The 25,544-nt window shown below is 31.9% G+C and overlaps 1 protein-coding gene across 2 annotated transcripts; it reads left to right on the plus strand.

Annotated features, from left to right (window-relative positions):
* Window positions 1-5,628: 5,628 nt before the first annotated feature.
* Window positions 5,629-16,480, plus strand: LOC134240813 (uncharacterized). 2 transcript variants are annotated; one of them, XM_062722890.1, is made up of 2 exons: window positions 5,629-5,879; window positions 14,596-16,480. In XM_062722890.1, the coding sequence occupies exon 2, from the start codon at window positions 14,622-14,624 to the stop codon at window positions 16,437-16,439; it is 1,818 nt and encodes a 605-aa protein (XP_062578874.1). In that variant the 5' UTR covers window positions 5,629-5,879; window positions 14,596-14,621; the 3' UTR covers window positions 16,440-16,480. The 2 variants fall into 2 exon arrangements, with proteins under 2 accessions (XP_062578874.1, XP_062578873.1); XM_062722889.1 differs by lacking the exon at window positions 5,629-5,879 and adding an exon at window positions 14,087-14,194.
* Window positions 16,481-25,544: the final 9,064 nt, after the last annotated feature.

Below are 25,544 nucleotides of genomic sequence, written 5' to 3' on the forward strand. Positions count from 1 at the left end.
AATCCTCCCTACACTGCTCACTAACAGATCTGATTCTGTGGTATTTGTATTGCAATTAGAGTATACACCTATATCTAAAGTAAACCCCCCAAAAAATAAATCTACAGTGCTTTATTCAATTTGTAATGAATTCAAGCATTTGTAAGATTTTAATACGCCAAGATAAATTAAAAAAGTATTTTATGCAAGTGTTTTCCTCAAATAAGTTAACAATATATAGTTATTTCTACTCATCTGCATTCATCATCTTTATTTTCTGTGGGATTATGCAATGTACCCTATACTGAAAATGAAATGGATATGCTCAAAATTTCCACCTTCATGCATTAAATTTTTTCAATGTCTAACAATATTTTGCTTGAGTTGCAGTATATAGAAGGTCCTTAAATTAAGATCATAAACAGAAAACAAATTTGATTAAAAAATTTAGATGTTTAACTTTTCACATTAAGTTAAAAATTAACTTATACGGTAAATGTATTTATATTTGCAAGTATTTTCCCAAGATGAATCTATTTTAGAGCAAATATGTATGTTCAGCGACATGATAAAAGAATTCCCATAATTTCTTTTGAAATTAAAGAGGAATTCGATGAAATACTGAAGAAAAAGTATCCATGGTGAGCACTGTCACCCACTGGCCTCTTGTATTCTAAGGAGGGCATGTTTGAATATTTCATGGTTGATTTATGTAGTGAATCGTGCATTTTCAGGAGCAATAAAGTTTAAACTTTTTAATATTAATATCAGAGTGTAATGGAGGATGGTATGGTCAGGACTGCAGCCTAACATGTGGAGCCTGTTTTGGTGGTGACTGACAATGCCACCACGTGAGTGGGTCCTGTCTGGAGGGTTTGTCGATGGTTTTAGAGGGCAGATTTGTAAAACGAGTGCGTCACGCAGAATTTTAAATTATATACAGTGTATTACAGAAAATATCGTATGATTAACGTATCGATAAGGATAATTTCTTTGTCGAAATATAAAACAGACATAACATCTAATTTCAATTTAATAGCCTCAATTATAGCAGCCATTTTATTTTCATGTTGTACAACTAAATGAAAGAAATGGAAGACATTTTTTTTTATTGAAAGGTAGACAAACGTGAACCAAAAACGATGTAAAGAAATTGATTTTTAATGTCAATTTACAAAACTTCAGAATATTTTTATGAAAAAATCAATTTCAAGATTCCTCCTCCTTATTCCTTCAATTATTTTAAAGAGTGTTTGCCAGGAACATTTGATAGAAACTGTAAATGGAATTGCTCTCATAATTGTCGAATACCATGAAAGTGTTATACAAGAACTGGGGCGTCTGAAAGGGGCTGTCAACCCGGCTGGGAGGGGCCACAGTGTGAAAGAGGTAATAGTTTTGAAAAAGATTTTACTTGAAAATAGTGCATTTGTGTGTTTTTTTAACTTCTGATTTATACAATATGTAACTTAATTTTTCCATTACATAGTTTGCAAAGGGAAGTACGGTGAGAAGTGTTCCCAAGTGTGTAGATTTTGTCGAAATTCTGTCTGTGATCCCGTGGATGGATTCTGTCTACAGGAATGTACCGAGGGTTATTAGGGACCCCTATGCAATGAAGGTAATTCATCCGTTTAACCATATGTACAATATATCTGTGTTCTGTGCTGAAACATGGAGTAACGAACAGTATTCAAGATCAAAGTGTCTAAAACAATACGAAATAGAAGCAGGGCAAATAAGGACCTCCAATACATCAGAGGAGGGATCAGGTGCCATGGAGGAGTGAGCATTCCATGCTGACCGGACACACCTGCCGTGTACTTCTTGTCATGATCGGGTAATAATGGAACAAAATCCGTCGTCAATTCAGTGAAAAAATAATGGACTACCAATTAGTATGAAAAACGTAAGAGAGTCTCTACATGAACATAAGTTTGTAATCAATATCTTATAAATTCACGTCTAATACATTTCTTTCTCTTTTTGTTATCTTAGTTATCTTAATTCATTTTCCTGACGTACGGTTTATTCTTATAATTATTAACTTTTGAAAATTTATCTTTCTAACACAAGCTTTGTTTTAGTATGCAATGCAGGATTTTATGGCAATAACTGTAAAAAAGAGAGCAGTCTCTTCTGCAAGACATCACGTGACTGCCATCACGTGACCGGAAATTGTAAAGATGGATGTATAGGAGGGTGGCAAGGTGCACAGTGCTTGCAAACTATGTATCTTATCCTAGCTAATCGATACTAAACGATTTTTTATGAACACATTATGGAAATATGTTGTAAAAGCATCGTACATTACGCAGTTTATAGTTGAAGTTAAAAAAACATATTATACTTGCATTGTAATGTGATGTAATATGTAATGGTTTTGTGCAGTAGAAGAAACAGGAGTATGGCATTCAAGATTTAATGGTGTTCTTGCAGCCCTGTGCATAAGCATAGAAACAATTTTGGGATTAATATTCTTCATATGTATGATTAAGTAGGTTTATTGTTTTATATATCTTACAATAATATATCTTGTAATAAAATTTCAAGTATTTTACCATCTCATCCATTTTATTTTATTTTTGGTGATATAGATAATTCGTTTGGATATAAATTTTGACAGTAATTTTTAAAATACTGTTACATATAAGAAATAGGAAAGTTTGATTTCAATTAACCTTGAAAAATTTTGTAATACGTATTTGAAAGCTTTATTATAAAGGGAATATCTCTATTGATATTATTTTTTACTTCTCTGCAGATACCGTAAAAGACAAAAAGAGCAAGATATGGCATCTAATGCAGGACCTGTCAATATTATTTCTGAAGAAGCTGGTGAAGATTCAAGAAAAAACTACTCGTATCAGAAGTTTGCCAAATCGCCAATTTTATCAGATTTATAAATGCTGCCATTCTTCTCAATCTAATGTGTCCCAATGTAAAATCTGTTAGTTTACTTTAAAAAAAAACTTTATTGATTATACATGTATCAAAGACATACAACATCACAAATTAAAAAAAATATATCAAAACTAATTAGGAGCACATGGCAGGTGTGACCGGTCGGCAGGGGATGCTCACTCCTCCATGGCACCTGATCCCATCTTTGATGTTTTGGAGCTCTGTGTTTGGTTTGCTCCTAGTTTGTATTCTTTTATAAGCTACTGATCTTGAATAATGTTCATTATCTCTTTATTTTTAATATATTATTAAAAGTGTACTGGTATTTATTTATATACGAGTAACATTCAACAGTAGTGCAAATCTAGAAATAAGAACAACACACAAAGCAGTCTCATAATATATTGAAATCCTTAATTTATTAACTCCCGTTGTCTTTTAGCCATGGCCAATTACCTCAGTATACTCGTCTATAAGGTTGTCTTATATTCACTGATGAATAACACTTCCTATGACAAAATTAATAAGCCTCCTTTTAATTTTTTTTTGTGTTTTGGGGAAAAAAACACAATGAATGAGATCTAGCGAATGTGGGGATGGCTAAAGTAAATCTCCTTTTTCTTCGATTCTTAATGTTTATTTGCATCAGAGTTGTCATGTACAAGAAATTTATCCTCGGGAGCGGTATTTGCACTTTCCTTACGGTTAAAAAATTTAACAACATTCTTTGTTATGATTTTAACGTGAGTTACAATAAAGATCATTTCTGTGGATGTATATCCATATTTTACAACATCTTTTGAGTAAAAAGAAACCCCAAGTTTGGAGTTTGCGACTCTTTGCAATAATAGGTCGACACCTTTTTCGAGACCTCTGATTCCAAATGATATTTTTGAATTTCTTTTGACTATAATAAGTTAAAACAAGTTTTTTTTCCATCCATCACCCAAGTTTATCAAACATCCTTTTTATACGTATGTATTAAGGACAGATGATACAAACAATTTTTTTTTCTTTGGAGGAGACTTAATATCATGTCACAAGTTTAGAAAAGTGGATAATTCTTAGAATTATCTTCTTGGTGCTAAAAGTGTAATATAAACTTCAAGAAAATATACCAATCCAGGTATATATTATGAGAAAAAACAAAATGACAAGAAATCAGTAATATCACGTAGGCTGATTTTGACCATTTTGCTTTTCCTAATAAAATTCACCTAGCTAGGTATATTTTTCTAAAGTTTATATTACATTCTAAGCACCAAGGTAACATATTCCAAAATTTGTTTTCACCTGTAAACCTTTACTGGGTGTGTTTTGTCTATCTTTGTTATTTCATTTGAAGTAATACTAATATTTTCCAAGTCTATTTCATTTCCCGGTTCTTAGAAGAAACATTTCTAAGAATTATCCACTTTTCTAAACTTGTGACATGATATTAAGTCTCCTCCAAAGAAAAATTTGTTTGTATCATCTGTCCTTAAAATGATTTATGCAAATAGACATTGGGAACATTTAAGGCGTGTTTTCTTAAGTATTTGTAAAAGAGAAAATTTGAAATAGAAAATTCAGTCATATAGTCGTAATGATTTGAATTCCGAAGTGTTAAAACTAATCCCTACACCTTTCAACACTATATAAGATTTTTTCAGCAATTTTCGACTATTATAAGAAGCGTGTAGGTAGGCTTTTTGAATAACCCTCGTATTCTTTTAAAATCTTTTACAATTTTATAATTCACAATGAAAAGAGAGCTTCATTATGAAATTTACAGCTTTTTACAGTAAAATACAATTTCATGCAATTTCATAGTCATTATCACTATTACGTTATCTTCACTTTAAATATGCACATGTAATTGCAAAAAGCACAAGTTACGAATGTAATTCGATAAGCAATGCAGTATATACTGTTTATCATAATGTACATATATTTAATTTTATTTTTTCACAGTTAAAAAGTTCTAGTTAGGAAAGCGGTCTATTAAAAAAACAAATGTTTTAACAATGTAGAAGATTTGATAAACTTGCTTGTTGGATGACTAAACATTGATGCACTTTATTTTAGCCGAATAATATTATAAATAAAAAAAAATGTGGAATCAAAGAAAAAGGAGTCAATTTATGATAAAGAAACGCAACGGTTCCAAACAATATTTTTTTAGTTTTCATGTATTTCAAGAGGTCCGTAAATGATGTATTGAACGAACCTCGTAGGTTTAGATAGAAGTTTGATTTCTATCTCTTCTTGGTTTTTAAAAGAAGGTTTCAGCTTTCTGGGTATATTTTTATTTTCATGCAAGATGATATGGGAATATAATGAGTGACCTGATAAGGTATTTTTGCATTATTTTATCTGTATAAAAAGAAATCTATATAAAAAAAATAGTTACTCTTTGAAATTAAAAGTGCACGGTTTTTTTTAGTTTTGTTTAGTTAACCAGTTTATGGCGGCTTATGGCGGCATCCAGTGCAGAACACTTAAGAGTTGGGTATATATCTATATATGTAGCGAGTTTATAATAAATATTTGTATTGTGTTTCGGAATTCGTCACCGCTGACGAATAAACAAACTTTTAAAACTCTTGGCTAGATCCGCCACTACTAATCTTCAAAACCCTCTGTATATGTGTTTCAACACTTTTCCTCGCTCACCTCGCCAGTTACACCCTAACGTTTAATCTCGAATTAATCCCAAATACTCCAAGTACTGGGGTAAATAGAGAGAAAAAACGCCACCTCATCATGGTCAAAGTTTTTGCAAAACTATTTTAAGCCGTCTGGAATGACTAATTACCCTTAAAATTACATAACATGCAGGCGCATAAAGAGTTAAGGCTCAGAATTGGCCTCCATGATAACCTATTGAAATCACACAAATATCTGTCTCCAAGATTGAGATCAATTATTTCCCTCTGCATGAAAACCCCATGGTCATTTATCAGTTCTTGGAGCATGTCTGCAGAATCTTTTTGGGTCTATTACAAGGGGTACAGGTAAGGCGATATTTTTGATATGTAAATTTTACACCTGTTTTTGATAAGGTGATACTGGGGAATGCACAATCATCTTGCATGATTGCTATGAGTTAGAACATGTATTTTATTTTCAGTTCCCAATTTGTACCTAACCATTGTTACTTTAAGACATTAGTAGATCGTTTTAGTAGTCGTTTTAGACATCTGAACTGTATGACAATGAAAATAGATAGTTGTACGTCGTATCAAAGCTGTAAGAATGCATTTCTAATCTTATATCTAACAAAGATTCTCATTTTCGGCATAAGAAAAATAAATGAAAAAGATACTGTATTATGAAACTATTATTTTAAACTTGGACGTTATTTAGGTAATAGTTTAATATTACTAAATGATTATGCAATCAGACGATGGAAAGCTTAAATTCCTTTCTTTTGACATAAAATTTTAATTACTGAGTAGTTGTTAATGCCAGACAATCTTATAGATATAGTCGATAAACAGATGAAACAGGTGATAATTACTCTGTGGTGTATTTTTTTTGAGTTCATTGGCATATAATAAGTCGATAATTCAAAGTAACTACAGTTGATTGATAAAACATCATTACTGGTTGCAAAAAAGTTTTCGGCAACAGCCTGGGCTTTCTCCTTCTTCATTGCTAAATGTACACAAAAACACGTTTGTTAATAAAGGAGCACAATTAGTTCCTATCGAAATTTTCAATATTAATGGAAGATCTTGTCTCGTCAGTGAATCCAGAATTTCCAGAATCAGTTTAAAAATCAACCTCGGGGTACTTTTTTGTAAAATCAAAGCAAAAATAGGAAATATTTGAAGAACACATATGTACATGTACATGTATCTTTTGCTTTATATTATAATTTGATGTATTAACTGCATTGGAACATTTTTATCAGATATTCAAATGTCCTCTTTTTAGAAAATGTCAAGCATGTAAAGGATAAATGTTCATTACATTCAAATGAAATATTTTTCTTTAGTTTCAGTTTAAATATGTGTTTCTCTCACTACATAAGTTAATTTTTTCTTTGTGAACAAAGTAATTTTGCAAGCCATATACATTTTATTTGGTTTTTAAAAAAAACACGGGGAAATGTAACTTTATGGTTCATTATAATTTGTGTATTTGAGAAATATTTCACTTTTTTACTTTTTTCACATTATAGATTCTCTAATTACTTGTATATTTCAAATGAAAAAAAAAATTAAATAAGAAAATGTGACGTTGACGTTTCTGTATATAAGATTAAAAAATTGTTTGTAGTATGTATCTTTACGGTAGATCCCAAATTTTAAAGACCAGACCCCGATATTATGAAACTAACTTAAACACAAGGCATTTTTTCTTATCCTGTCAATCGTTTATATATCGTTGAATCAGTATCTAAATTTGGAGATGATACCACATTTGTGATGCAATATATTAAAAAAAAATCTTAATATTAATACTTCTATAACATTTCAGTACAACATACACTGTAGGTATTTTGACTCAAGCTTAAGATGTTCAATGATCCCGAGGCATTTTCTGTGCTAAATGGGATCTTAAATCTTGCTACTACACTACTTGCACTGTACGGTTCAGTTCGTTTGTACTTTATGGTTTGTTTTGTGAATGGTACGGTATGCTTCTTGCACGGTTCTTTTCGTTGCATTTTATGCATGGTACGTTTCGGGGTTTTTTGCGTACTGTTAATTTCATTTTGTGCACGGTACTTTTCACTTTGTGCACGGTACGGTCCGCTTCTTGCATGGAAAGGTTCGTTTCGTTTCTGGGGTGTAGTAGCAAGTTTTAGGGTCTGTAATTCCAGTGTGAAGTATGTAGCACTTATTAACACTTCACAAAAAATAATGTTTATTCAAAAACTCACATTAAAATACAAAATCAAACCAAACTTGTCGTTTTAAAATGCGGTGCTTATTCAACATTGCATTCAAATCAATAGAGAAAGTTACGTAACTAATAAACATTTCAACCTTTCTATAGAAGGGAAGCTCAAAATAACTCTGTAGTAAAGTAGTGACCCGAACCCTAATTAACTTATAGATTATATCTTCCTTTGTCACAGGTATCCCATATGTGTATGAAGTTAACATTTGTTTAAACAGATAACTGTAAAAAATTTAATTAAACATTTCAAAGTGATTTCTTAAACCACGTAATCTCTTTTGAGAGTTTTTCCCGATAAGGTAGATCCCTTCGTTTTTTTATCTTGATTTACAATGTAATCTCGTTTTTTTTTATTGAGATTAAGCACGTCTTACGTCTAATATCTATAAAAAAAAACTTTTGCTTTATAAATTTTAAAATGATTCACGGAAAAAAAACTAAGATTCAACACATGGTTTGAAAGTTCAAAGTTGTACGAAATATCAATGTAACCTTGAATATCTTGAAAATGCAAGAATGCACTCCTGTGTTTCATTTGAATGTAAAGCCGGGGTATCTAGGAAAAATAACCAATTTCAAATATGTATTGTGTTTATTAACTACTTTTCTGTACGCAATAGGATTACAAAAATTAAACCTTGTTAGTCTTCTTCTGAATGGAATTCGCTTGGGAAGCATTTTTATTTAATGATAAATACTAGTATTTTTACCTGCCTAGTTCTTCATAATTTAAGTTTTATTTTCTGATTCTTAGATAATTGTAGAGTCTTCTTAAATAGTTTTGAACAAGTTGACGAATGTTTGTTTTAAATTTGATAGTACATATGCTATCGATCTTTAAAAAAAATAAACGAACTTAATAGTCCCAGGAGGGCCGATCAATAAATAATGTAAAATGTCATCTAAAAAATAGGGAAAGTACGTAATACATATTCTTACTAGTTTCAATCCCTCCATGCATCCCCTTGTTCTCTTAACACGCGTATTAGGTCTTTTATCCATCTTTTATCCCCAGCATATATTCACCTTCAGGGACGGCCCAAAGACACTGATGAATATCATTCCCAATGACTTATCAGATATTGTACATCTTCCTTTTTTATTTATTTATTTTTTTTTTATTTTTTTATTTTATTTTACTTTATTTATTATTATTATTTTTTTTTTTTTTTTGCTTTTTGGGAATGTATGAAGAGACCCATGCATTGATGACTACCACGAAATGTAAAATTTCAAATGCATTACAATAAACATTTTCCAACCATGAAATCAAATACCCACAAACCATTTTTTTTCCTCAAACCTTGAAAATTTGTGAATTGAATGTATTTCCCCTAGCGTATTTTAAATGCATTTTCAGATACAGGAAATAACCCTGGTACAGGTATTTGGACTTCCTTTGTAAGAAATCTGTTTAACTTCCCTAAATGCAACTTGAACATAAAAGTCACCATTGCATTGTTTTACTGAACTTCTTAAAATACATAAAAACATGCTTGTGACCCTTGCCTTTCTTTTGCCAAAATAAAATATCACCTTTTCCTTTTCCTTTTATTCCACATTATTATTATTTATCTTATTTTTCGGATTTAAAAATACAACTATATTTTGTCATCCATGAATTTGAAGCAAGTTTATCAAATCTATTCTATATAACACTGGGTTTTTTAAACCTTGGAATATTTAACGCGTGTTTTCTCTCAGGCATCTGTAAGAAAATAGGACACCAATCTGATAGAAATTTTACATATTTTTTTCTGAATTTTATAAAATGCTGTGATTTATGAAATGTTTAATGTCTTTACAATGTCTTTCGGTGTCAATTTGGCATTTTCAGATACATAACGTTGCACACATTAATATTTTATGGTGTACCAACAAATTTCAATCGAACAGTTTCACTTTTGAATTATTGAATCCATATGAAAGGTATACATCATTAAAGATTATGTTTACTTTTTAAAAAATCATATCTTTTATATGAGCTTTTCGGCAATTTCTTAGAAAAAAAATTAATACTTCTACATTAATTTAGATATACAGTATATTTCATCACTAACCCATCCCTTTATACACTCGTATAAAGATATAGGGCAATGTACAATTAAATATGACAAACACATTTAAAATAAACGATTAACAACAAAAAAATAAATATTGATATGATATGACAGTGCATCATCCTTGCCTTCAGATATTGATAACAGCAGATCTTGAGAATTTGGGATACTTATCTTTAAATCCATATTCGTGCTAAGCATAGATTAAGTCCAGACTAAAAATATCGATAAAGTTGATTTTATTTAAAAAGGTGCAAATTAGATAAATCTTCTCGTCCAAAGTTTTTTTTCCACTGAAGACAGTGATCTTATCAGATCAAAAACAGAGGAATTCACCTTCGTGCTGACCCTTGGGAATTTTTTTCTTCTTAAGTAAGATTTCTGCCGTTGAAATGACAAAGCATAAATGATATTATGTAAAGTAAAATATAAGTAATATTCTTCATGGATACTTTGCAGATCTCCTTAAAAATATGAACTTTTCCCTCTTTTATGTAAAGAAAGATGCTAGTTGGTGTGAAATTAGGGACTTTGTTCAGTTCACTAGGTATTTATCATGTTAACAGCATCAATCCAAGAAATCCTATGATAAATTATATTTAAGATATATACATATAAAGCAACCTAAATCAACCGAATTCTGCAAACGTACATGCCATTCTCGTATTTAACTCAGATGATACCAAGAAGTAGAAGCATATAATACAGGAACACTAAAAATTATAAGCAATGACAGCACGAACCTCTGAATTAGAGATCGGATCAGGTGACAAAGCGGAGTAAGCATCCCCTGTCCACAGTCCCAACTGAAATGTGCTCTTTGTCATGATCTCGGGTAAATGTAAAATCCGTAAACACATCGAAGAACAAGGCAAAACAATTTGTTAAAAAAACATCAATCAATACTCGACTGATTAAAGGACATATTGCAAACAATAACATTTGCAAAATGTTAGATTTAAACGAGATTGTTGATACCTTTGTATGTATTTTTTCAATAACCTTCTTCTTATAGGAAAATATTCTTGATTAAAAAAATTTTCTTCTGTATCGAATTAAAGACAATAAAAGATTTGAAAAAAAAACATAATAAAGAGAATTTGGCGATAGATTGAATTTATCATGTTTAACATACGAGGGACATTCAATAAATAATGTCATCGGTGCTCAGAAAGAAACAAAAAAAAAAAAAAACGCTTTTCGATGATTTAGTCTTAACGATTAAACTAAAATATTCTCTTTTAAATAAAACACATGTCCGTATTAAACATTTTTCTTCAATTCTTGATTGTTTTTAGAACACATTTTTGAGTATGACCCTTCGTATATTGGAATATTGCAGATCCCATGATTTCCTGTACTTGTTTTTAGCTCACCTGAGCCGAAGGCTCAAGTGAGCTTTTCTGATCAAAATTTGTCCGTTGTCTGTCGTCGTCGTCGTTGTCGTTAACTTTTCACATTTTCATCTTCTTCTCAAGAACCGCTGGGCCAATTTCAACCAAACTTGCCACAAAGTATCCTTGGGTAAAAGGGATTCAAGTTTGTTCAAATGAAGGGCCACGCCCTTTTCCAAGGGGAGATCATCATGAATTTGTTAAAAATTAATGGCATTTTTAAAAAATCTTCTCCAGAACCGCTGGGCCAGGAAAGATGAAACTCATGTGGAAGCATCCTCAGGTAGTGTAGATTCAAGTTTGTTCAAATCATGACCCCCGGGGCAAGGGTGGGGCCAAAATGGCCGACCCAAGTTTTACATAGGAACATATAGGAAAAATCTTTAAAAATCTTCTTCTCCAGAACCACTGGGCCTGGAAAGATGAAACTCATGTGGAATCATCCTCAGGTAGTGTAAACTCAAGTTTGTTCAAATCATGACCCCCGGGGCAAGGGTGGGGCCAAAATGGCCGACACAAGTTTTACATAGGAACATATAGAAAAAATCTTTAAAAATCTTCTTCTCCAGAACCACTGGGCCTGGAAAGATGAAACTCATGTGGAATCATCCTCAGGTAGTGTAGATTCAAGTTTGTTCAAATCATGACCCCCGGGGCAAGGGTGGGGCCAAAATGGCCGACCCAAGTTTTACATAGGAATATATAGGAAAAATCTTTAAAAATCTTCTTCTCCAGAACCACTGGGCCAGGAAAGATGAAACTCATGTGGAATCATCCTCAGGTAGTGTAGATTCAAGTTTGTTCAAATCATGACCCCCGGGGCAAGGGTGGGGCCAAAATGGCCGACCCAAGTTTTACATAGGAATATGTAAGAAAAATCTTTAAAAATCTTCTTCTCCAGAACCACTGGGCCTGGAAAGATGAAACTCATGTGGAATCATCCTCAGGTAGTGTAGATTCAAGTTTGTTCAAATCATGACCCCCGGGGCAAGGGTGGGGCCAAAATGGCCGACCCAAGTTTTACATAGGAATATATAAGAAAAATCTTTAAAAATCTTCTTCTCCAGAACCACTGGGCCTGGAAAGATGAAACTCATGTGGAATCATCCTCAGGTAGTGTAGATTCAAGTTTGTTCAAATCATGACCCCCGGGGCTAGGGTGGGGCCAAAATGGCCGACCCAAGTTTTACATAGGGATATATAGGGAAACCTTTTAAAATCTTTTCAAGTACTTCAAAGCTATGATTAGTGATATTTATATGGAATCATCCTCAGGTAGTGTAGATTCTAATTTGTTCAAATGATGAACGCCTGGAGGGGGATAAATTCAAGCCCGATGTGCTCAGGTGAGCGCTGTGGCCCCTGGGCCTCTTGTTTCTTTTTCTTTCTGAAAGGTGTTTTTTCAAGTTTGGGAAATGAAACAAATCAAAGATTGAAAGTGCTGGCCAATGTTGTTGGTGTGACAAAATATTAACTTTCTTTTTATCCCCGGAACCCCTTTACTCTTTCTTGCCTGTGGGTTTGGACGCTGTCATGTAGAAATTTAATGTAGTGGATTCCTCATTCTGGCTCCTTCCTCTCATAAATTTTTCACTTCTTTGCAAAAATTTTGTTTTTTAGATTCTTCCAGAAATTGAAATTACTCTCTCAATAAAAATTTAAACAACAAGACCACTAATATTTAAGAAAATTGCATATGAAACTGTTTTTGTTCTCATGCTATTCTTTGCTCTTTTCAGGCCTTTGCTGTTTTGTCAAGTGTATCTCAATGTAAGTTTGTTTTGAGGGATTAAAGAAAATGGATTCAAGTTTTATTATCTGTTTGAATTTCAGACAAACATGGACATTTTTTATTTTTTAAAATAATTGGCTAGATATTCCTACACGCTGTCGTTTTCACTCATTTGTCAAAATATTGGGTAACCTTTGAGTATTAAACTTTTTTTACTATTAAATATTTCTTTAAAACTTTGTGAACTACCCCAAAAATGATGTCTATTAAATTTGCTATGTGTCTTAAAGCCAATCAAACATACTCAGTGATGAATTTTCGCAAATATACGTCGGTTGTTGTATGATCTTGTCGCCAAGGACGGTACCCATTTTTGATGTCCATTATATCATTTTTGTTCATGGAAATGTATCTGCTCATGTGTGTACAAAACAGACATTGGTTGTTGTAAATTACACATAATTTCTGTTAATATATCTTTGGGATTCTGAACAATTTTTTACAGCAGCTTTAATGGAGCGTTTAATTTCACTTTAACTTACTGATTCTTGGCTATTCATTTTAAATGCAGTGTCTCGACTAGCCCTTGTTTTCCAGCTTCTCACAATGGAACTGTGGGATAAAAAGTGGTTTTTCAACTCATTAAAGATTCAATAATTAGAGAAAGTCAAGCTTAATGGCATATGGCATATAATTTCTATGTTGTATGTCATCGAGCTGATGACATTATTTATTGAATGCAATGTTTCGCTTACAGTTTGCTGTTAATGCATGTCTTTCTTTCGTAAAATACCCAGATATGATCAACATGTATTTCCGCTAATTCACCTGATACTGTAGATTTTTTGGCAAAAAAAAAATCAGTCCATATTTTGTTCTAACTATGACCATATTATTCAGATTAATTAAGAGAGTTATACATTTGAATGTTACACAGAAGTAAAGAAATATAAATGTATATGTTTTTTTAAAAAGAATTCTCTACATTTTGCATAATGAAACATGTTATAACATTTCAATCACATCCCATCATTATCTATGTATTTATTATCGCTATTTAGTTTACAATCTCAGTGTTTTAAGTATATGACCGTACACTTTATAGTTGAATCAAGTGTAGCGGTGTCCCATTGTAAACGGCAGATAAGATATTGAAGGCATAAAATAGACATATCAAAGTGTTATATGTCAGGTCGTTATCTGAAATTTGAATTGAATCAATGCTCTCCCAGGTAAGACAGATATTCTAATGTTTTCAAATTTATTTTTATTTGCTTTAAAAAAAGTTTATATTAAGGTGATCTCTCTCTCTCTCTCTCTCTCATCATTTACTTACCAATACCTCTTATGTTTTACTTTCTTGAAGCAAAAGTAACAATGTCAATACAGAAGTATTTGAACTTGAAATAAAATGCAACAATTTCTGTTGCTCCTTAATTTCTTTTTAAAAAACAGAGATTGAACATAACAACGCATTTTTCATAAAGGAAATCTACGAAGAATTAACTAGAAAATTCATTCAGTGAGCACATTTAAATCTTTATGATTCTTCAGCTAGATATTCATACATTGGCTATTTTCATCTTGATAAATACTGTCCAAAAACTTGTTAATTGTCCATTTTTTTTCACAGCTATAGAATGTAGACAAAACTTTGCCATGAGAGGTCGGCGACTTCTTCACATGGTGGTCCTGATCATGTGCGCCTACATTCTGGTTACTGTTTATTTCTACAAGAGTGTGTTCGAGAGAGGGCAGGAAGTTAGGCAGTCCGACGACTACAGTTCAGTGTTCGAATATGATGAAGACAAATCAGAAACGAAAGTTGATCGGAAGTTGAAAGGACACAGTGATCGCGTTTTCTTAAATGGAAAACTACACCAAAACAGTGTACGAAAAGATAAATTTAATGATCATACTGAAGTATCAGAAAATTCCGGAAAATTTACTTCATCCAGGAAACAGTCCTTCAAGAAGGAGGAAATATCAAAGAAAACAACGGTTTCTAAGTTCGAAATACTTGAGGAAGAAGAATTTGATAGGAAACTTAGAGAGAGTGCCATAAGAATTGCAGAGAAAATTCTACAAAATAAAATGAATTTTTATCAAAACAAAACGGCTAGCACCACAAAGTCAGGGTCTTACCAAAGACCTATATTTACAAAAACAAGTTTTATGGAGTATAAAACTTCAAATATTGCCAAGAAGATGTTAACAACGAAGAAGCATTTTGCTGAGCAATCAGAGTTTATTCGAAATCCTAACATAACAATGTCAACTGAGAATTATAACTTTAGAGAAATATTTCCTTATAATGGGATATATTTATATTCTTCCTTTTTTGATACACGCGAGGAAGGAAATTTTATTCGTTTTATACTGATCGGTAGAGCACGTAATTTCATCAGATTGTGGTGTCTTTTGCAAAGCAATGACACTGACGAGGTTTTCAAATCTGAGGTGCAGTTCTACCCAACGTGTGAAAGCCACGTTAAAGATAACTCAGTTTATCTGTGCTCATGTGAAGTACCCCCAAAATTTGGAAGGGTTCAAAATGTAAATTTGACTAACGATGAAAATATGAAGCACATTGTACCCATAAGTGTTATACCTGATGTCACTGAACAACAGTTTAAATTCAAGTTTTCCACATGCGTCCCTCCTTTGTTTGGAGATATCAATATATTACGATTAACTGAATTTATCGAACTGTCCAGAATGTTAGGTACAGAACATATTTATTTTTACTACAACAGAGAAAGACGTGATATCAACCGATTACTTCAGTATTATTCAGAACTGGGGATTGTTACACATTTCCCATGGAATTTGACAATGGAGTCACATGAAATTTGGTATCATGGACAATCCGCTGCTATTTGGGATTGCATGTATAGAAATATACGCGTGTCGGAGCTTGTGTCTTTTAATGACATTGACGAATTTATCGTTCCTCAACAAACAGAAACATGGAATTCCATGTTACCTTATTTACACACATTGGCCAGGGATTCCCTTTCAAAGCAGGAAGATGTGGCTGTGTTTAGATTTCAAAGTGTTTTCTTTGATTCTAACTTTGTAAACCAAGAGCCAGTCAAAAATGATGAATTTATTCAACTTCTGACATCAAACGTTACAATGCGAACTTCAACAGTCAGTAAAGTTAGAACAAAAATGATTGCTTATCCATTAAGAGTTTTTGAACTAGGAATTCATCATTTAAGTAGACCTATTAAAGAAAATTTTAAGACCGTTTCAATTCCAGAAACCATTGCTTTAATATATCATTATCGAACCTGTGATTGGAACTATGGCATGAACTGTGATAGAATTGTCAAAGATGATTCAATGTATAGATATAGAAAAGAATTACTAAGACGTGTGAAAAATACACTCAATAGGGTAGACTATTTAAAAACAACTCCACGCTCAGACACTAGTAATATAATGAAACAAGTTGATGCAAACAACAGTTAGTAAAACCAATAAACTGATCAAATACAGCACTGATTTACTTATTTCAATTGTGAGTGCATAAAATATGTATAATGATGTAAATTGTTGTCGTTCTGTACATATTGACGACTATATTGGTTTTTTTTGTTTAAGAACATCCATTTCGAGAATCTTTCACTCAGTCTGAGATGAAACGAGTTTCAAATACATGTATAAAAAGTATATTTGGCACTTGTGGTCAATAAGCAATGATGGATGTTTTTCATGCCAGCACCTACCGCTATTAAGGACCGGTTAAGGATCGCTTTATAAGATTTCATCCAAGGGACCATTCCCCACGTCTGGACGGATGCGAACCCACGACAACGATATTTTGTATCTTTCCTAACTTCAAATATTAATGTGGGCTTTCCAAACATATACGAGATCTGCTTGTTTTTCTTCTTGACAATATCTATATTGTTTTGGGAGACCACGTCTTCCAACAATCTATCGGAATTCCCATGGACACCAATTGCGCCCCGTTATTAACAGACCTATTTTTGTATTCATATGAACAGATTTTGTCCAAATTCTTACACGCAAAAAGAAGAAAACATCTCCTTTGGCCTTGACGATTTTGATATATCGACGACGTATTGTCAATTAACAATGGTTATTTTGAACCTTATGTTGATACGATATTTCCCGGTGAACTTGAAATAAAAGGTACCACAAAGTCTTACACATATGTTTCATATCAGGATATTTTATTTGAAAAAAAAATAAAGGTAATCTAACAAGCAAGGATTATAATAAACGCAATGTCTTTCGCTTTTCAATCGTCAACATCCCTTACTAATGCAGCAGAATATATACTTCCTCACCTGCATAAGAGGTTTATATCTCTCGGTTGAATCGATATGCAAGAACATGCTCTATGTATGAATAATTTCTAAAACGGGGTAGGTTATTTACATGTTGATGAAACAAGAATATCAGCAGTCCTGTCTATATATATAAAGTCATTATTTCTTAAGTTCCGTGTTCGATGTAATGACTATGTCATCAAATACAGTTTATCATCTCGTAAGTCAAATGCTGACGTTTTTTTTAATTGTTAGACCATTATTTACACACTGAATTGTCGATGGACAGGCACGTAGCATCGTTTTTGAAAGGGGAGGGGGGCAGCCAGACAAAAAATTTTTTTAATTACCATGAAAAGTTGACAACCAAAAAAAAAAAAAAAAGAAATCATTGCCCAAAACTCGAAAATCCTATTCCATGGGGGGGGGGGGGGGGGGGGGGTTGCATACAATAATGCATGTCCTTTATATTACTTTACTGTAGTATTAACTGGGGGACCTATCTTTCAATGAACATTTTCAATATAGTAAAGGTAATGTTGGGGAAAAATGTGGGGACCAGCACCCACTGCCCCCCCCCCCCCCCCCCCCCGTTGCAACGTGCATAGGATTTTCTGTGTTTCCAGATCATGACAAGAAGCAATCGGAGGTTGTGACCGGTGGGAAGGGTATGCTCGTCCCTCCATGGCACCTGATCCCACTTCTATTATTTTGAAGGTCGTTATTTGCTCTGCTCCTATCTTGTATTATTTAATGGACATTTAGGCTTGTATACTGTTCGTTATCTCCATATATTTCATATATTGACACTGGCAACAATGCATATGGAGATTTAAACCACTCTCAACATGGTTGACAATTTGTACCTTACTATCGTCACCCAGATCAACGCAGAACGATTATATGTATCTTTATAGACTTATCATATTTACATATGCAGTAAAATGGTATCAATGTCAGTTCTTTGCTTTAGATCCTTCAAGGAAATATCACGATAAGAACAACAACCAGGCTTAAGAAAGTCCATTGGAACGATATATAAAAAAATGAAGCAGGACAAACACGGACCTCTAAAACGTCGGAGTTGGGAGCAGCAAAGTACCATGTAGGCGTAGGCGAACTTGACCAGTTACGAACAGCTGTTTGCTCCTTGTAGTGATTAATTAAACGGAAAATTTTGTAGACAAGTACTACATGTACCGGGGTATATACTGGAATGATGTGCAAAATGTGAGTCAATACGCGACTTAATATTAAGATATAAGATAATTTTAACCATTCTGCTTAAATTCAGGAAATTGTCATCACTTTCAAATGATTTTATTGCTTTCTAAATTGTTAACTCCAGAAAAATAATATTTTTTGAGTGCAGAAAGGTCAAATAATTGAATATGCAAAGTAATTTTAAACTTTTTTTGTTGTCCAAAACATTGTATTTAATGTGAATAGTAAAGATGAAAATAGGCTGTGTTTGGTCCAATAATTCGTTTGGATAAAAAATATGATAGTAAAACTTCGAAAAAATTGAATTATGTGATAGAATTAATTACAGTGCAAAAAAGGTCATATTAATTGCTCCAATTTGCTAAAAGAAGCGCACTGACCCCCATATTTTGTTTTGATTTTTTTTATAGCTATGTGTGTAGATTCTAAAAACATACTAGACATAAAATTCTCAATACTTTAATAACAGGAGCCAACCTCAGTAATAAGACTGTCAACATACTCGTATCGTCAACTTATTTGTCAACAGTTTGTCTCGTTTCAGTAATGGTTTGTTTAAAGAACATGCATGCTTTAGCGTATCGAATCAACTTGGAGATACAGTCTATAAACTCAAAGATCATTTATTTCGATAGAATAAAGAAACTACCCCGGTATGATATGGCAGGGTTTTGTTATGGCTTTACTTTCAGATAAATTGAAAAATTAATACTAATGCACTGCATACAAATAAAAAACTGTTCAATGGCACAATGTAATGAATATACATACGATGATCAATAACAGTTCAATACTTTGATATACGCAAATATCAATGATCAGCAATGAGTTTACACACAATTTCTACTTCTATCAAACGTATATGATGTAGAAGGGACAAAGTCACAATGACGGAAGTACAATTATTGGCCACAGATTCTGGACGATAACAGAGCCTTGTCGGCATAGTTGATGAATGCGTGATGATGGGCGTATGAATAAGGAATATTTCAATTTTCCATATTATATGTGCAACTTCAGATTCTGTATGGCATTTGATTTCAATCTAATGTGATTTAAAAACTAAAGTGTAGAGGCCAATAAACTTGATTGTTTGCCTAGGATTGTGGTAAACTGATAACACCACTGAGATGACAGAAGAACGGACCTTCAGCATGGGGCCTTATAGCTAAATATTGCTGCTTGTGTTAAAATAATGTAGATGTTTCACTACTGAATGAACTGGTGCACTTTTAGAAGATTGATCAGTTTTAGAACCCTTTCAGAAGAACTGGATTTCTGAGTTTTTCTTCACTAAGATATCACATATTATGCATGAAAAAATTGTTAAAGATACGACAGAAAAATTTGGTGATACTTACATTGTGCTGATTAATAATTTTTTCGTGCATGATGTTAAAGATGCAAGTCAAAAAGTTTAAATACATGTTGATTTTGAATGTGATTTGACTTTTTTTTTTTGGTTTTTTAGAGCATTGTTTTGTAAAAAAAAATGATGTCTGAAAATAATCTATTTTTAGCATTTCACACTGTTTTTGCACGTTGCTCTGTGTAAAAATTAGCAATATTAAGGTATTATTTTTATCTCTAAAATTTAAACGCAAGTGGCAAGGAAGAAATATCGAAGTTTAGAAAATTTCACACAAAGACATTTTAGACATATGTTCCCCTTGAGATAAACATAAATTAAGTGTAAATTCTAATTGAACATATCATAGCGTTGTGAGTATCAATTCATTGACATGTTTTATGTTTTATTAAGAACCGGTTTCATGATTAGAATTCCAAGGTGAAAATGATCGATCACATTTGATGAACAAATTTTTACAAAATTCACTTTTCAAAATGCTGCTAAGTAGCAACGGTTTAAGGGAGTGGGGTGGAGACAATCTCCTAAAAAATGTTTCAATTATCAAAACCGAAAGTGAGCTGTTTTCTATATAATGAATATACTGTATTAATAATGTAAAATATGCCCAATTATGATGATTGAATATTTTGTCGTTTTTGTGTAAATATTTTGTCGAATGTGCAGTTGTTCTATAGTTTGTTTAATTTTTGATAAAATCAGGTCCATTGTATTTCCACCTTTTTTACTTACACGTTTATTTTTGTTTCAGGTCGTGCAGAAAAATTCTTTCGATCGATGCAATTGTATTGCAATAACAAGCAATTAATCTCGTTAATCCAGTAAAACACATACAAACTCCTGGGAATATCAGAGGTGGACCAGAAGCCTGGGATGAGTAAACATCTCCTGTACGTAGACCAGGCACACTCATCAACAGCCTTAAATATTGATCAGGCAGTCTTCTCGGTACCAGTTTAAAAATAATAGTGTTTTGTCATTCATTTTTTTTTCATAGTCCTATTCAAATGATTATAGCAACAGCACAACACAAATTGTCCTGCTAATATCATCAGAATTGTCTCATCATCTAAACCTTTTATTATTGAAAATGTTCTGTGAAAGGCTGTCTCCTTCTTTTCTTAATCATTATTTATTTTGTAAGCCATGGTAACTTGGTAATGACTTCGTAAAATTTTGTTGATAAAGGTCAGTTTAAATTATCCTGCAAAGAATCTCATTTCCTAGAGTTTTCCAATTTTTTTTTTTTCAAATTGCATTTTACATTCACTGTGGTACATATAAGTCTATATTTTTATAATATTTTATATAGTTGATAGAAAAGAGGTAAAATGATATTATATGTACGATGTTTATCGTTTTTGTCGAAATGTTACGAGTCGTTCATACAGTTCAAAAACATTCAATGTATAGAAATCAAAACAACTTAATTGCTATATTTTTATATGTTACATGTGATAAAGGAATTTATTTGGTCCATATTTCAAACTTCTTCCGTAAGTCTTACATAAATTGTTGTGCACTTTCAGTAAGTACCTTAAGTAAATTTTCGACTCCCATTTTTGAAGAGAGACATAATAAGAATATTTTAAAGATAAAAAACAAAACAAATTCTCATTTTTAACTACTTTATTATTTATTTCAATATTTTCTTCTAATCATCATCTTAGTTTCTCTCATATTCTGTGGTGAATTTCCCCAGTTTAAATAACTAAATGAATTTCTTTGTTTCTGTGTGTATTTGGAATTCAGATCAGAGTTAGAGCAAGCGTTGTACCACCAAGCACCATGCTTTGCGACCGCACAGTTACTGCCATAGTTGTCGTTATCATTGTCCTTGGTTGAGAAGGCCATTCCATTCAAGTTATGATACCCAGTTATGAAATCTCCTTCAATGATAATAGAGAAGTAAATCATTTTATGTCGACAAAATAGATAAACAATGATTGGCAGTTTTTGTCATGGCTTTAATGATTAATAGTCAAATTAATCCGAATTCATGTATATTTGATGAGGCATATGGCAAAAAGAAGTACTACTATTAGGTTTTTTTAGGAATTTGTTTTTATCAGAAAGACAAAAATGGATCTACATATAAATGCTGCTTTAGTAAGTACTGCATTTTTTTCCTAATAGGAAAATGTTTATGCATGTCTCTTCTTAATGCAATAATATTCAATAACATTTTACAAATAAATAAGCTTTGGTTGCAGATTTTGGATTCCAGTACTTTCTCAAATATAAATACCATTCCCCGAAATGTTTTATAAATTTTGAAATATTGGCCTCTTATTTACGTTGACAGATTCCTTTACATGATATTCCACAAAAATCTTTGAATGAATTTTCCCGAACTATTTTAATAGTTTTTTTTATATAATCATTAAGAAAACAGATGAATATACCTGTATTGCACAGGAATTTCATTTTTGTTGCAAATCATTGAATTTCTCATAAGGATTCTTTGTCTTTGAAAATAAATTCTAGTGTTAATTGATTTTCACAAAGGCATTTCAGTATATCGTTCAATATGATTTTTTTTTTGTTTATGTATCATTTTCTACATGAACGTGAGTTGAGCTAAATTATCAATACATAAATACAAAATATAATATCAAAAAGTCCAAGACTTGTATATTAAAATTAAAGACATGGCTATATAAATTGTGGTAATATACTCTAGTAATATATTTTTCTGTAATTTTATTTGTAGAAAAAACATTTGATTAAAATCATTAATTACGATGTAATAGAAAAATAAACGCTGTAAAAATTATCTCATTTAAAGTTTTGAAAAAGATAATAATAAGTTATCAGTATATATGAAATAAATTTTAGTTACCAGCGTTCCCACTGTATCCACTGATCGACAGTTTAAACCTCTTAGATTCGTCCCCAATAGAAAATCTGGAGTACTTTGCATAAACTTTTGATCCAGAAAACTTTGTCATTTCTAAACGTAACTCTTGATCCCCATTTTTAGTTAGAACATGAATGATGTCGTTCCCTGTTCATAGAAATATAAAGCTTAAAAAGTTTAGTTAAATATTGCTATTTCATCACCTATTCAGATATTGAATTTCTATTAAAATTATTAACATCAACAGTTTATTTAAATAAAGAACCTGTCACGCATTTTTTTTTTAAGTCCAAAATATATATACCAAGCCAAAATTCCCCAGACATGTTCCCAAAGCCTTTCTTGTAGTCTTTCCAGTTGCGATAAAAGGTGGTTGTACCATCAAACCTTTTTTGAATTACCTGTAATTCATTCAAGTTTTTCAGTTTATTAATGTTATAAATCGACACTTTTTCACATACAAAACTTTCACTCTTAGCATTCTTACCGTCCAACCTCCACCATCAGTAGTCATGTCACAGTAAACCTTTACTGGTTTTTTCTTTTCAGGGTAGATTGTATAAATTCCATTCCTTCCTCTATTAGAAGGTTGTCTTCTTAAGATATCTGCACAATTTTTACTGCTTCCTGCATTTAAAGTCAAATTAAAGTAAATTTGTAAACAGATATGTTTTGTAACATTTGATTTTTAAAAACAAGAAAACAAGTGTTAAAGGAGGAGAACTTTTGACAAATAAGTTGATGAAACAAGGCTACCAACAGTCTCGTTTGAAATCAACCTTTCGCTAATTCTGTCGTCATTTCAATGTCCTTGTCAGCTAATATAATCCTAGTATACCATCAAGTCAACTGTTAACTGAAGTTTTCATACAAACTATTGTGCATTTATTTTCACACTGATTTAAAAAGTGCCCAAGGTGGATGTGTCTGGTCAATAGGGGATGATTACTTCTCCATGGTACCTGATCCCTCCTCTTTTGTTTTCAGAGGTCCATGTTTGTTTGCTCCAATTAAATTTTGTTTTCATGAACTGTGAGTTTGCTTTCTTTGCCTTTTCTTGATATTTCATTATGAAATACATCTAATTAAATAATATATTGAATTTTTGACATGAAAAAAACTTGTCCTTTTATCAAAATCCAGTATTAAGGAGAAGACAAGAGGTGCTTATCCTAATACACAATATATTAGCTGTTTTAATAAAGCTGTAAAACTCATTCAGGACATATTCCTTTTTCTATATTGACATCAAAGATCTATTACAAATTGTTGAATAAAACTTGTATCGACTCCTTTCATATCTTTGTTATTATATTCCATTGTAGAACTTTGTCAAAGTGGAGTTTGCAAAAGGAAGAATCAGTTATTAACATACCGAAATTATTGCCATTAATAATTGTTCCTGTCTGAAGTCTGTAATTGGATATTATATCAATGGATATCGGAGTCTTGATCTTGGCAAATGTTTTTGTATGACGCCATGGAGCAGATTTCAGGTATTGAAATAAATGACCTGAAAGAATAAGACATTTGATATGATGATGCCTTTCACTTTCTGATTATTCAATTTCCAGGAAAAAATCATTTGCAATAATTACGATTATAAAATCAGCACACGATTGAAAAACATTTAAATGAAATCAATTACAAAAATGGAATACAGTTATAAAACTAACCTTTAAGTGAATGGTGTACTTCCGATCCACATGCTCCACTAATCATCAAAAGAGTCAATGGTGCCACAATGTGCATTTTGTAATAATTTTGCTGTACTTTCTAAGTTGCTGAAAAAAATTGATCGGTGCTTTAAAAAATAGAATGAGTATGCAGAATAATTTTATTATTTTATTTAGTACTTGATATTTTACCTTCGATTTACGGTCCTTCCGCACAAGCCAAACTTTGGCAGTTTCTTTTATATTTTATATGGACGTAACATATGTCACTAAAAAGGTCATAATATATCGATTTGAAGAAAGGAATTGTAATACTATAACTTAAGTATCATAATGCGTGTTAAAGAATTGATGTATTGAACTAAGTTTGGCACAGGTTGTTAGAGGAAGACATTGTGGTGAAACTGATTTTAGTGCAAAAATAAAGAAAATGTGTTTTTTCTCTCCTTACTTTGAGTATGCTCAGCTATTTGGAACCTAAAATGACAAAAAGTTCCATATACATGTATCTTCTGTTGGACATTATATAACAGGTAACTTGCTCTTTGCATACCGGTATTCATTAAATCCATTTCTTAACATGACCTAGGAAAAGTGTAAGACAGTGAAAATAGTAATGAAATAACACATTATGATACAGTATTAAGATCTCGTTATGGGTATTGATCCTTCCTTTTTTCATTTTTATACCAAAACCAATTAGTTTGGTACTATAATAGTATAAAATCAATTAGAAAACCAGACATCTTTCATTACAACTGAAAGAAACACATTTTGAATTTTTTATTTATGCCCTTTACATTGTTTGGCTACCCACCCATTCTCAATATAAGGGCTCAAATGATGTCGCCTCATTTTCATTTAAAAGAAATACCACTGATGTAATTTCTAAATCAACATTATAAATAGTCATATAACAATGAATAAGAATTCATATAATTATCGATCTGAAAGGATATTTAAGGAGTTCCAAATTCAAATATAGTAGCTTATTTGAAATGTACGTTACTGTCGCCGAGGCAAATATTATTCTGAATCCCCTCTGTGTAATATATAGTTTTGATTCTTAAGTAAAAATTTTCTGATAAGTTAAACCTTGTATCATATATATTTCTTTTCATAACAATAAATACATTTTTTTATGATAAT

The sequence above is a fragment of the Saccostrea cucullata genome, unplaced genomic scaffold (genome assembly GCF_032062105.1).
Source record: "Saccostrea cucullata isolate Sc308-1 unplaced genomic scaffold, CSIRO_AGI_Scuc_v1 ctg380, whole genome shotgun sequence".
In the NCBI taxonomy this organism is placed as follows: Eukaryota; Metazoa; Mollusca; class Bivalvia; order Ostreida; family Ostreidae; genus Saccostrea; species Saccostrea cuccullata.

What these genes read in the sequence shown, in the direction of transcription:
- LOC134240813 (XM_062722890.1), top strand. Translation starts at nt 14,622, where the DNA reads ATGAGAGGTCGGCGACTTCTTCACATGGTGGTCCTGATCATGTGCGCC.